General features: G+C 41.1%; 1 protein-coding gene across 1 annotated transcript in view; it reads right to left on the bottom strand.

Annotated features, from left to right (window-relative positions):
• Positions 1–3,016: 3,016 nt before the first annotated feature.
• The window catches only part of LOC118796832 (zonadhesin), a 58,284-nt gene continuing 47,587 nt past the window's right edge, over positions 3,017–13,713 (bottom strand). The window contains exons 21-27 of the mRNA XM_036555960.1: positions 11,508–13,523; positions 9,006–9,214; positions 8,552–8,705; positions 6,200–6,549; positions 4,328–4,457; positions 4,059–4,227; positions 3,017–3,321 (exon numbers count right to left, since the gene is read on the bottom strand). Coding sequence (XP_036411853.1) covers positions 3,279–3,321; positions 4,059–4,227; positions 4,328–4,457; positions 6,200–6,549; positions 8,552–8,705; positions 9,006–9,214; positions 11,508–13,523 — 3,071 coding nt within the window. The 3' untranslated portion in view covers positions 3,017–3,278. The remainder of the gene's footprint in view (positions 3,322–4,058; positions 4,228–4,327; positions 4,458–6,199; positions 6,550–8,551; positions 8,706–9,005; positions 9,215–11,507; positions 13,524–13,713) is intronic.

The raw sequence follows: 13,713 nt of genomic DNA, 5'->3' as shown, positions 1-13,713 counted from the left end.
TTTGAACTCAAACTTAGATATTTCTGCAGAATTGGGCAATCCACATCATTCCAGCTCCCTTTTACAATACTAACTCTGATAGCTCATTGTATTTGAGAGCCAATTACTCTGATTTTGTTTCTGGAGGAAGAGAAAAATTTCAGATGTTCATACTCAGGGAGGTGTTATGTGAGCTGAGTATATGTGAAGATCTGACAACAGGCAGTTAGAAGAGCTTTATGTTTTATTGTACAGGGTCAGGCTGATTAAGTGATTTCCAGCGCTGATCTTTTTCACTTACTAAATTTTGACATGCAGAGCCAAACGTGTGATGCAAATTACCCCAGATTGCACAGAGCGCATTCAGATGAAATGAACTGTAAATGAAATCCATTAAAAATAGTTGTATTCAATGTCTTTCGTTTTGAATGGAGTATAAAAGAATCGTTTTGCAAATATCATAATGTTATAGGCACAATATGTAGATAACAGACAAAAGACAGATAATAGACAAACATTTTATGAGAAACAATTTTCTGAAATAAACTCTTTAAACATGTATATGTTTATGTACTCGTGTGTAAAAATGTACAGTCATATGCCAAAGTTTAAGCACCCCTCAGTTGATTTTCTATGTGAAAGTAAGTAAACATCCTCAACAGGAAACACTATAACACAAATATCACATTGTACTGCAAAGTAAACTCTATTACTTTTCTATTACTTTGAAGAGTTTTACATATAACACAAAAATATGCCTTAACTTTTGCACGGTTACATTTTATGTTTTATGTCCCCCAATATGTTAAATTCAGCAAATAAACAGTAATTGTGCATTAAAATGTGCAGAAGGGTGTCGTCTGTAGAAGATGTGCTAATTTATTTTCATTTAGAAAATTAACAAACCGTAATTTGACAAGGGGTGCCCAGACTTTTGCACACAACTGTATGTTCAAATCACGGAAACATTTCTTTTAGTGATTTTACATTGAAATAGCTTTATAGAACAATGTTACTAATTTGACAAAATTATCCAACAACTTCAAAATAAATAGCAGTTGTGGGTCAAACCTTTATGTTCCCAGTAAAAATTTGTGTTTTTTTTTACCCGATTTTTCTCCCCAATTTAGTCGTCTCCAATTCCACCCGCTAGTTAGGACTCCCCCAATCACACGATACTACCAACGCTAGGAGGGTGAAGGCTAACACAGGCTTCCTCCGAGACCTATGAAGCGCCACCGCTTCTTTTCGAGCTGCCGCTCACGCAACGTCACTGGACAGCCGAACGCGCTCGGAGGAAAGCGCCAACCGCCAGATCTGTTACGTCAGCTAACAGACGCCTGCGCTGACTAGCATCGCGCTGAGTGATGGGGGGAGAAGGAGGGGCCATCCTACCCACCCAGAGAGAGCGAGGCCGATTGTGCTCTCTCGGACTCCCGGCTACGGATGGCTGTAGCATCACCAGGGATCGAACTCGCGATCTCCTGATGAAAGGGCCAACGCTTAGACGGTTGCGCCACTCGGGAGCCCAGAATTTGTGTTTTTAAGCAGATTAGTGTCACATCAATGGAGGCCTTTAATATGTAAATGGATTCATTTCATGAATTTTTTTCGTGCTTTTTTAGAGTTTGATGTACTTTGCTAACATTGTTAAAGTTTCAAAATGTATCATTCACTCTATATGTATCTCCAAAGTGGTCACTTTACAGGAGAGGGCAGAAACAGAAGGTGGCGCAGTGGGTAGCGCTGTCGCCTCACAGCAAGAAGGGCCTGGGTTCGATTCCTGGCCGGGTGACCGGGTCGTTTCTGTGTGGAGTTTGCATGTTCTCCCCTGTGTCTGCGTGGGTTTCCTCCCATGGTCCAAAGACATGCAGTCAGGCCAATTGGACGTGCTAAATTGCCCCTAGGTGTGAGTGTGTGTGATTGTGTATGTATGTATGTCTGTCTGTCTGCCCTGCGATGGACTGGTGGCCTGTCCAGGGTGTATCCTGCCTTCTGCCCAATGACAGCTGGGATAGGCTCCAGCACCCCACTGTGACCCAGAAGGATAAGCGGTTTAGAAGATGGATGGATGAAAAGAAATTTTTTCCAAGTGTTTTTTTTTCTGTAACTTTTTTGTTGGTCTATTCATAATGAAATTTGGTGACATCTTATTTTAAGTGATCGCTTTTAGATGAAGTAAACATTCAACAGACTCTCAGTAACGTCAACATATCAATGACGTAGCAGCAGTGAATACATTCAGTAGATTATCAAGACTCTTTTAATTAACTGTGTAAACAAAATTTGTTTATAATCTGCTGAATTCAGTTGTTTTTCACGTTTGTTTGGAGTCTGTTTATGTTGACCTGAGAGAAACTGAACATCTAACAGATTTAATACAGACCATCTCAACATCCTCAACAAGCTGTTATAGACACTGCTGACACCATTCTGTACCTGGAGCTCAGCTGGATTAGGTTTTGGATTGAGGTTCAGGTCAGGGTTAGGATTAGAGCCATGGTGAGGGTTAGGATTAGGTTTTGGGTAAAGTTGGGAAAGGTTAGTTTTTGCTTATTGGAAGTAACGTATTAAGTCTACTTCATGTAACATAATATAGATACTTAATGTATAAAATGTATCAACAGTACATCTTTAAGATATTTATTCAGTGTATTCAGATGCTTCACTACTGCTACTTCACTAATATGTTGTTGATGTGTTACTGATATCCTGTAAAGAGTTTCTTAATCATCTACAAAAGGACCACTCAAGATAAAGTAATACCTGAAATTTTCACTTAATGTAAATGGCAGCTACTGAGCTCAAACGATGCAGAAACATGAAAATCGGGAAGAAAAACAGGTGGTTCTTTAATTTTTGGAAAGCAATGACACAAAAATGTTCCTCTGAAAAATAGTAAAGTCTTCAGTGCTCTGATGTCACAACCATGAATACATTTACATATGACCACCCACCCACATTCAAGAGATGAAGGATGTTGTATGTGTATTAAGCCTTTTTCCCAGGCTTTATGCAAGAAATGAAAAACAAAACATACAGTCTGAAAATTGTTCATTTTAATGCACAGAGCTAAATTATGTGTAAATGAAACCTATCTAGTTTAAAAAATAGATACATATATAAATAGAACAGTCACAAACTTTCCTCTCCAAACCTTGAACAGTTATACACTATACAGAAAGCCTTCGTAGGACAAGACTGATATGAATGAAGAAAAAATTACAATTTCAGTTTGAATGAACAATTTAATATTTTAATAAACGGTTTAATACAGAATGTAATTGTTCATTTCCTTTTCACTGGCGTAGGCCTAAGAGAGCGTAGAGCAGTGAAGACCGCCTGCATAAAAAATGGAGAAAAAAAGAGGACAGAACAGAATTAAGTGGAGTGATATCAAAGAATGATTTTATGGAGTATCTGTGTGCACACAGACAATATTTAAATACACACAAAGTACATTTTTAGCTAAATTACATGTAAATGAAAGCTTAAACAGTGCCAGACATATAAAATAGCTACATATGCATAGAACTGTGAGATCACATGCTGTATAGCAAGGATGAAGACACTTTGTAAACCATGAAACAGGGGTGGGAATCACTGCAGACCCACCCAACGATATGATATGACGCTTGAACCATGAAATGATTCTGTTGACATATTTAAAGATCATGCGATATGACATCTTGTGGTCTGTAACATCTGACTGCAGTTTTTTAGATTCACAGATCTATTTCCTGCACAGATGTTTTCTAAGACATTTTTTCTAAATATCAAATATTTTTAAATATATCTGCCATTCAGCTGTATATCTGAACACAGTTTTGAGCACAACTAAAAAGCAACTTGAGAGCTAATAGCTCCCCCTTTTGAAGAATGTTGAGACTGCTGAACACGACTTCGTAATACCATGTTCATCACTCAAATTATGAACTAATCACTAAGCTGATTAATCGATAACATACATTTTAATTGATTGTTTTAAATCAACAAATTGACCTTAATCGAGTAATCATGACAGCCCTAATACATTAAGTAATCTATTAATTAATTCATGTCTAGTAGTTGATCTCTACCTCCGTCTGACTGCAGGTTTTTCCTCCACGACTCTCCAGCTTTCTCCAAACTCATTCACGTCCTTCGCCTGTTCACCATTCGGCTTCATGATGTCATTGTTTTTCCTGCCATCGAAGTTCCCACAGAGTCCGCCAACCTTTGTCTCATATGTGTCAGGCAGCGAGATTTCTATATAAATAATCAAAGGAGGAGGAGGCTTAACTTTATACAAAGCCGGTAATATAGAACATAAATGGATTCAACTAACATAACTAATATTTTGATTTACCTGCTTTGCCTTTGCCTTTGAACTCTACTGAGAGGCCAAAGTCAGTCTGGAGGTAAAGACGAGAAGAATGCTCCAAAATCTTTAATCCTGGGGTGGGGAAGACAGGGGCACTGGCCAGCACCCCATTAACCTATAATAAGAATAAATATATGTATTTTGTCATCTTGATCCTGAAAAAATCCCACCAGCTAATTCACCTGTGTCTTTCAGGCCCCGCCCACTCGTAACCGGATATTTTTTCTTTGTGTTTTTGCCTTCTGTCCACAAGAAAACACAGTTTTTGTTCCCTAAAAATGGAGATTTTTGAAAGCACTGTCCATGGTGGAGATTTCTGAGAACAATTTCAGTGTTTCATTTTCAGTGCTTGTACATGCCTGTAGTTTACTAAGCATGCAGAACTGAAGTCAGATTTGAAATAAGTTCCTCAAAATTCAAATGTAGGGAAATGCTAGAAAAACTAAAGACTGATCAGGACTATGTGGACGTTTTACAGATGGAGGCATGGCTGTAGCTATGTAAACAAACTCCCAGCAAGCTGTAGGATTTTTTTTTGCATTTTTAAGCTGTTATTTTTTAGAAAAACTGGACTTTGAATCTGTGTGAAACACTGAATTAATGATGTTTAAAGGATGGCAGGTCAAAGTACACTGATCAGGCATAACATTATGACCACCTCCTTGTTTCCACGCTCATTGTCCATTTTATCACCTCCACTTACTATATAGGTGCACTTTGTAGTTCTACAATTACAGACTGTAGTCCATCTGTTTCTCTGCATACTTTAGCAGCACTGCTGTGTCTGATCCACTCAGACCAGCACAACACACACTAACACACCACCACCACATCAGTGTTACTGCAGTGCTGAGAATGATCCACCACCCAAATAGGACCTGCTCTGTGAGGGTCCGTGGGGGTCCTGACCACTGAAGAACAGGGTAAAAGGGGGCTAACAAAGTATGCAGAGAAACAGATGGACTACAGTCTGTAATTGTAGAACTACAAAGTGCACCTATATAGTAAGTGGAGCTGATAAAATGGACAAAGAGTGTAGTAACATGGAGGTGGTCATAATGTTATGCCTGATTGGTGTATATGCTAATTGTTATACCTCCCTGTCACTTTGAAACAAAATATCTGCTTTAGCTTCGGGGCTAACTCTATTTTTTGTGCCGTATTCAAGTGCACAATGTTTTTCCTGAGGCGAATGGCATCAAAATTTATGGAGTGTTATCGCCTTCTACTGGGTTGTCATGTTCATGTGAGCGTTTCTGAGTCGTTTTTGCAGCTCTCGTTTTGACGTAGAGATGATGCTGTTGACAACGGGTTTTTTTTGAAAACAGAGGGAAAACAGAGTTTTTAAAAACATTCACATATGTGTGGACAAGGCCTCAGTTTCATTGTTAATGTTGTTTAGGCTCCTACAGGAACTGAAAACATCAACCATGAATTGAGTGCATCTATCTAATGCAGTTTTTTTCAAGGATTCTCAGAAATGAAACGTTGCGAGTTCTGAGGAGACTTTTCTTTAGGGACTGTGCATAGTTGTCTCCAAATCTTCCATTTGCAGTTTGGATAACAATACTGCCTGCAAAGGTACAGTCAGTATAGTTCTGGTCCTATTACGCATCATCATGGTCATCATCACAAAACCTAGTAGCATCAAAATGGAAACTGCATATAAGCAGGAAAAAACATTACTTTTAGTTATTTTGAAACATTTTATCGGACCATTTTATTGACAGCGATGATCATAAGCTTCCATGACCAGCAGTCACAGATCAGATTTAGGCTTTTTTGTAAGCCTTTTAGCTTAGCAACAGCTATATGGTTGTACTAAATGTATTAAAGTATTAGTATTAAAGTTCTCACCATCACTTTCCTGCCCTCTCTAAACTCCACCGTATGGTTGTACACTCGGATTCTGAGAGCACGAAGACGGCCATCATCATCATCCTCTTCACTGCTGTCATCATTCTCTTCACTGCTGTCATCATCGTCACCCCTTTCCCTGCCATCTACGTCTTCATCGTCATGGTCTTCATCCCCGTTTTCTTGCTCTCTGCTTTTCTGGTTGATGCCCTCTATGTAGACCTCTGGAATGTTCTTTGGCAGGTTGGAGGTCTGGACCAAGACATATGAGTGCTTGCCTTTGAATTTGTGATTCAAGTTGTCAAAGGTTCTGTACTCAGGATCATCATCAATGGAGCAAACACTGAAATCTGAGACACAGAAGAGAAAATGGAGTTGCAGTACTTTCAACTAGGGATGAGCATCTAGGCTTATTTTGATGTTTGAGCATCTGTAATGGTTGATGAATGGATATCTGACTGACTGCAAAGAAGGAAAAAGCAGCAACAAAGAGAAAGAAAAACAAACTTCATGTTTCAACTTTGAAAAAGTTTTATTATTCAGAAATAGCTAAGGGAAATTGGTAGCTGACTAACCACACTATCTGGGTACAATGTTGGCTGCTCATGAGGTCTTTGATCACTGTCTTCATCTACTCAAGGTGTTTTCTCCTCAGCGGATGATGTGCTGATATGTTCATTTGTCAGATAAATATTTTCACTGTTTCTGGATCTAGAATAATTAGCATAGTTGGTGAAAAAGCAGTGCCAGAGCCGGCCGCCCTATTTCTGCCTTCCCTATCATGTTCTTTAAAACGCCCCCTTGGCTTCACATTCAGTCACATAGTGTCAAAGAGTAATATAAAACTTAAGATTGGAATTTCACTGAATTGTTGGCCTGTATATTTTCTCATGTCTTTACATGATGAAATGTAACAAATACCCAAATAATAATTTCAGTATCCAAACCATGAACTGTTAACTGAGTGCTCGAACACTCGTGCTCACCCCGTACTTTTAACCCTTACTTCTTACTGCATTAGTAGATGGGAAACATCTTAAATTAAGCCTAGACTGACGCTACATGCATGTAGATATTTTTGTTGAAAATTACACCAAATGTGCTTTATTTTTAAGATAGAAGTGTCTTACTTTGAACTGATTTTGATGATAAATCATATATAAATAGTCCTTTACATTGTTTTGGCCATTTTTATCTCTGAGGCCTATTTTTATTACTACTTAAAACTAACATCCATACATCCAGCTCTTTTATTTTGAAAAATGTACATATTGTCGTCATACATCAACTCTATATTGCAAGTTTTTTTGCACTGTTTGAATGTCACCTGCCTTAGACTGTGTTAACATTGCATGATAAATGTCTAATATAATATAATATGATAAATGTCTAATATAATATAATGTGAAATATAATGTGAAATACTACATTAAAATATGTTAAAGTTAACTCCTTTCCATTGTAGCCATGCAATTTTTTCCTGTATTGGAGGTATGGAATTTTGGCTTAATAATGTTGATGGTATATATTTCATTGGAAATGTATAAGATTTTACAAAACTGGAAGCAAACTAGATTTACGTCTCTGTAGGTGAGCAAGCAAGTATTTTTACTGTGTTTAAATGCTATTTTGTTTGCTATGAAATTGGGCTGTCTGTTTTAGCTCGGCATGGCTGTCTTTGTGGAGACCCCTTGCCTGTCACCCCTCATTACTCGCTAGCAGCTCAATACAGAGTCACAACATTTCACACACAGAGAGAGCCAACAGTGTTTTAGTTAATCTGATAATTGACTCTGCTGATAAAAAAGACTATTAGAAACTATTAGGATTAAAACCTAATGGTTTTGCTTTCTAATCGGAATTGACTTAATAGTTTATATCACTAGTTTCCTGTAGAACAACCTTTATGTATTTAGAATCAGTCATTGGTCACTTTTTTTAAATCATCAGGATGATTTACACTGTGATATCAACTAATCAGAAAAGCCAAAACACATTACAAAACCATCAAGAACCAACAGAAACACTTAATGGCTTTTATGTTTTTTTTTTTCAGCAGGGTAGTTAGAGCAAAAAAATCTTTTATTTTATTATATTAAGTTGATTTCCACTCCGTGAGTGGAATGGCCACTTAGGGGTCTGTAGAAAGTGGCTATGAACAGCTTTTTCTTTCTCTATGCAGGCACCATTGCAGAGATGCAAGGCTTTGTTACAACAGCAACAGTATATTTCTGGTGTCTTTTGGAAAGAAGATTTCAATCAAAGTAATAATGTAATACAGTAAAATGGAGTAAAATATACTGCATATCACCTCAAACAAAACAGTGAAATGGCTTCTGGTCAGTTTTTTACCTGCAGACTTGCAGCTGTATTCTCCCTGCTCGCTCATCAGGCACACCTTGTTACCATTGCACTCCTTATCCTTACATTTCAGCTCCCCTTGACTGCCCTTTCTTTTACATTCACACTTCTGAGTGCAGTGAGGACTGTACCACGTCTCACCAAACTGGAGGTGGATAAAGGAGAGACCCGATGTTAGTCTGGCTTGGGATGTTTGAGAAGAAGCAGCTTTTGTTTTAAAAAAAGCAAAATATAAAATCCATTTTTAAATGTAATCAAAACAGCAAAAAGCACAATGAAAAGTTTACAAGACAAATTCTGGCACATGCGGTCTACAGCTTTCATATATATGCTCTGTGCCAGCTTATCCTCAGTTTAGTTAAATACATTTTTTTCTTCATCTATGTAAATGCATATGTATGGTGTAGTCTGATCCCATTAATAAGGAACTACTTGTTGTACTTACATGATGGTTGTTGCCATTGTCATCTTGGCAACCACACTCCCAGACGGGCACACATACGCTCTGTCTGAGAGCAAAACCATCGTTACAAACACATCCCTGCACACACGAGTTGTCTGCGTTGCAGTTTGGAGGTCCATGCAGTTGTTCGCAAGTTGGTTGGCAGGTGGGTACGCAGTTTGAGTAGTGGCTGTTAATGGGGCAAGAGGGCGCTAGAGAGAAAGAGAAGGGAGAATGGAAACATTCAATCTCACATACATCGCTCTGAATCTATGTGCTAACAGCAACATGTATATGCATTGTGTTGTAGCTATAAAAGCTTTTAAATAACGGTGCTCCCTCTAAAACCAGGCTTATACCAGGCTTTTTACCAGGCTTCTGTTTAGTAAATTCAGCCCTGACCCAGTTTTGTCTATTCCTGATTGAGGCATTGAACGTTGTTAGGGGTGCAACCACACGCAGCTTATGATTCAATTCATCCTAGGCAGGCCTGTGCCGGATACAGAACCCTAATTTTTGGGTAACACTATAGACAGTAACCACAGTAAACGATTATACCGGATTGGGGGCAGGGGTGGAATATTGACCGGGCCAGTGAGGCCAGTGCCACAGGCTCAGCTGTGGGGTGCCAGGGGCCTCAGGGCGTTTACCCACTTGTCCCAAATACCGAGTCTGGGCTTGTTAGTGGAGGGGCTCATTATCACAGGTTTGTTTACACGCACAAGAAATCCGTCCACATCATGGATCGATGTGCGCAGTGTAGTATCCAAGCAAAAGTCTCCTTTTTCCATAACAACCACCCTATATAAGCAGTAGGTCATACTGTTCGGAAGGGGACACTTCAGAATTGGCACGGATCCCCTCTCAGGTACTTTATCGTGCTTGATATGAAACTGTTTTACTTTGTAATAAACATCTTATACAAGCAAGACGGTGTCAGCGGAGACTTCTTCATCATCTTCACATCATCGCTATTTAATAAACAACAGCAGAAAAGTGGCGTATGGAACTGCGCAATGTTTGCAAAATGGCAGGCACTAGCTTCATCCATTTGCTGCTTTTTTATTATTTTCCATGGATACAAACACTCAATTGCATTCAATCTCCTGTCTAAACAATCCTTTCCAAAACTTGAAAAGGGAAGTGACGCGAAGTCGAGGCAGTCATGCTACAAAATGAACTAATCATGCAACCCTACATGCAGTGCTGGGAGCAGATTGCTTCGACATGCGCAGTGGAGCACACCAGAGTTTTCTGGAACCTAACTTCAGACCACTAATTTCAGGATGACCAGAGATCGCTTCTCTTGACCACTCCTGGGCTCGAAAATCAAACAAAGGTACCAAACTCTCAGAGCAAGCGTCCTGGGTCTAGGGTGAAAACGTCACAACTCAGATCACAAGGTTTCAAGAGGGATCAAATACTTGGAATAGTCTACTGCAGATGCAACCGTTAGATACACAAAAAAAGAAAAGTATTTTGTTTTTTAGGCCCATTGCTATTTTTATTCATTACTGCCACATGAAATATTCTCCTATAAAGACAAACAAGAAATCTCAATTTAAATTGAATTCAATTTGATACAGATTTTACACAAAAACTGCAACGATGTTGATGACACAATAGAATATTTCACATTACTAAAGCTAAATCTAATCTCACAGGTCTTTGATTTTTAATAATTAAACAATTATTTTCATTTATGTAATTATTGGAGTGTGGGGGGTGTCCAAAGACTTTTGAGACCAGAGACCAGTAAGAAAACATGGAATTGTGAATGTGACACCAACTTTACTGTCTATGAGATTGTGGCAGCTAAGCTTAGCCATTTGACTTTTCTGGAGCTATTTCAGCTGATGATGTTTGAAACTACTGATTTCACCTGATAAATGAGAACTGAGACATGATGTTTTTCCTGAGACCAAAGATGCTTCTCAGTCTGAAACCTGACGCTGTGGTCTGAGGATATTCTAAAACACACCGTACCATAGAGGCAGCTTTTTTGCCTGCAGCTAGAAGCATGTTTAACCACCAAAGCTGTGTTTCTTGAACGATGTCATCTATATTAGGTACAATAAATGTCGTATTAATTTAAGATATCACCCAACATTTAAAACTTCAGTTAGGGTTGCATATGGAAGTAGTAGTGTCTTGCACAAAATAAATCAATAAATTAACTATGTTTTCTTTGAACTGGCAGTAAATTAGCTTTTACTGTCACTGAGGGCTGTTACCACGGTAACTCGATTAACCATCACCAGACACAGCCCTAATTCTAGGTTTACTGAATGCACTGGTGTGAGCGTATTCTAGGTTTATTGAACATACTGTTGTGGGCTGAATGCAAACACATTAGTGATTAAACAATGCAACTGTATTAAATGGTGTAATATCACCACCAATACATTACATCGCAATGTATTATGTCGCAATGTATTGTTATACTTCTTTAAATCAGGGGTTTTCTATAATAGTATAGCAGTTGTTAGAGACTGTATTCCTTACTTGGTTGAGGAGTTGTTGTTGTGGTTGTTGTTGTAGTGTTTGGTGTTGTTGTTTCAACTGGTCTGGCTGTTGTCGAAGTAGATGACAGTACGGTATCTAGTGAGCCTGTAGTCTGGATGTGCTCAACTGTAGTTTGGACAGGCTCCGTTGTTGTATGGACAGGCTCAGTTGTGGGCTGGACTGCTTGAGTAGTGGTTTGGACAGGCTCAGTTGTGGTTTGGACAAGCTCAGTTGTGGTGTGGACAGGCTCAGGTGTTGTTTGGACAGGCTTAGTTGTGGTTTGGACAGGCTCAGTTGTGGTTTGGACAGGCTCAGTTGTGATGTGGACCGGCTCAGTTGTGGTGTGGACAGGCTCAGTTGTGATGTGGACCGGCTCAGTTGTGATGTGGACAGGCTCAGGTGTTGTTTGGACAGGCTTAGATGTGGTTTGTACAGGCTCAGCTGTGGAGTGGACAGGCTCAGCTGTGGAGTGGACAGGCTCGGCTGTGGAGTGGAAAAGCTCGGCTGTGGTGTGGACAGGCTCGGCTGTGGTGTGGACAGGCTCGGCTGTGGAGTGGAAAAGCTCGGCTGTGGTGTGGACAGGCTCGGCTGTGGAGTGGACAGGCTCGGCTGTGGTGTGGACAGGCTCGGCTGTGGTGTGGAAAAGCTCGGCTGTGGTGTGGATAGGCTCGGCTGTGGAGTGGAAAAGCTCGGCTGTGGAGTGGAAGAACTCGGGTGTGGTGTGGACAGGCTCAGCTGTGGAGTGGACAGGCTCGGCTGTGGAGTGGAAAAGCTCGGCTGTGGTGTGGACAGGCTCGGCTGTGGAGTGGACAGGCTCAGCTGGGGTTTGGACAGGCTCAGCTGTGGTGTGGAAAAGCTCGGCTGTGGTGTGGACAGGCTCGGCTGTGGAGTGGACAGGCTCGGCTGTGGAGTGGAAAAGCTCGGGTGTGGTGTGGACAGGCTCAGCTGTGGAGTGGACAGGCTCGGCTGTGGAGTGGACAGGCTCGGCTGTGGAGTGGAAAAGCTCGGCTGTGGTGTGGACAGGCTCAGCTGTGGAGTGGACAGGCTCAGCTGGGGTTTGGACAGGCTCAGCTGTGGTGTGGAAAAGCTTAGCTGTGGTGTGGACAGGCTCGGCTGTGGTGTGGAAAAGCTTAGCTGTGGTGTGGACAGGCTCGGCTGTGGTGTGGAAAAGCTTAGCTGTGGTGTGGACAGGCTCGGCTGTGGAGTGGAAGAGCTCGGGTGTGGTGTGGACAGGCTCAGCTGTGGAGTGGACAGGCTCGGCTGTGGAGTGGACAGGCTCGGCTGTGGAGTGGAAAAGCTCGGCTGTGGTGTGGACAGGCTCAGCTGTGGAGTGGACAGGCTCAGCTGGGGTTTGGACAGGCTCAGCTGTGGTGTGGAAAAGCTTAGCTGTGGTGTGGACAGGCTCGGCTGTGGTGTGGAAAAGCTTAGCTGTGGTGTGGACAGGCTCGGCTGTGGAGTGGAAAAGCTCGGCTGTGGTGTGGACAGGCTCAGCTGTGGAGTGGACAGGCTCAGCTGGGGTTTGGACAGGCTCGGCTGTGGAGTGGAAAAGCTTGGCTGTAGAGTGGACAGGCTCAGCTGTGGTGTGGAAAAGCTTAGCTGTGGTGTGGACAGGCTCAGCTGTGGTGTGGACAGGCTCGGCTGTGGAGTGGAAAAGCTCGGCTGTGGAGTGGACAGGCTCGGCTGTGGTGTGGACAGGCTCAGCTGTGGAGTAGACAGGCTCAGATGTGGAGTGGACAGGCTCAGATGTGGTTTGGACAGGCTCAATTGTGGTGTGGACCGGCTCAGCTGTGGTGTGGACTGACTCGGCTGTGGTGTGGACCGGCTCAGCTGTGGTGTGGACAGGCTCGGCTGTGGTGTGGACAGGCTCAGTCCACATTCCAGACACAGATTCCGATATTGTGGTTATTGTGGTGGTCTCTGGAGTGGGGGTATCTGGAGTTGTAGCTGTGCTGCTGTCTGTGATATCTCTTGTCGTCCCCTCAGGTGTAGGCAGTGCAGTTGCATTGTTTATTAAATCTAGAATGCCATATAAATGAATAAATAAATAATAATGAGAAGCAAAAATATTTCACAAAAAATATAATTGCCATTATTGCTTTTAAAATGAACAAAATATTGTTAAAATGATCAAGAAATAAAGTAATAATAAACAACAACAACATGTGTGCTTCCATTTTTGGAAAGTGTGTCCACACAAATAGTATTT

The sequence above is a fragment of the Colossoma macropomum genome, unplaced genomic scaffold (genome assembly GCF_904425465.1).
Source record: "Colossoma macropomum unplaced genomic scaffold, Colossoma_macropomum, whole genome shotgun sequence".
In the NCBI taxonomy this organism is placed as follows: domain Eukaryota; kingdom Metazoa; phylum Chordata; class Actinopteri; order Characiformes; family Serrasalmidae; genus Colossoma; species Colossoma macropomum.
The sequence above is the reverse complement of the archived record's forward strand: the minus strand, read 5'-3'. Positions and strand labels throughout refer to the sequence as shown.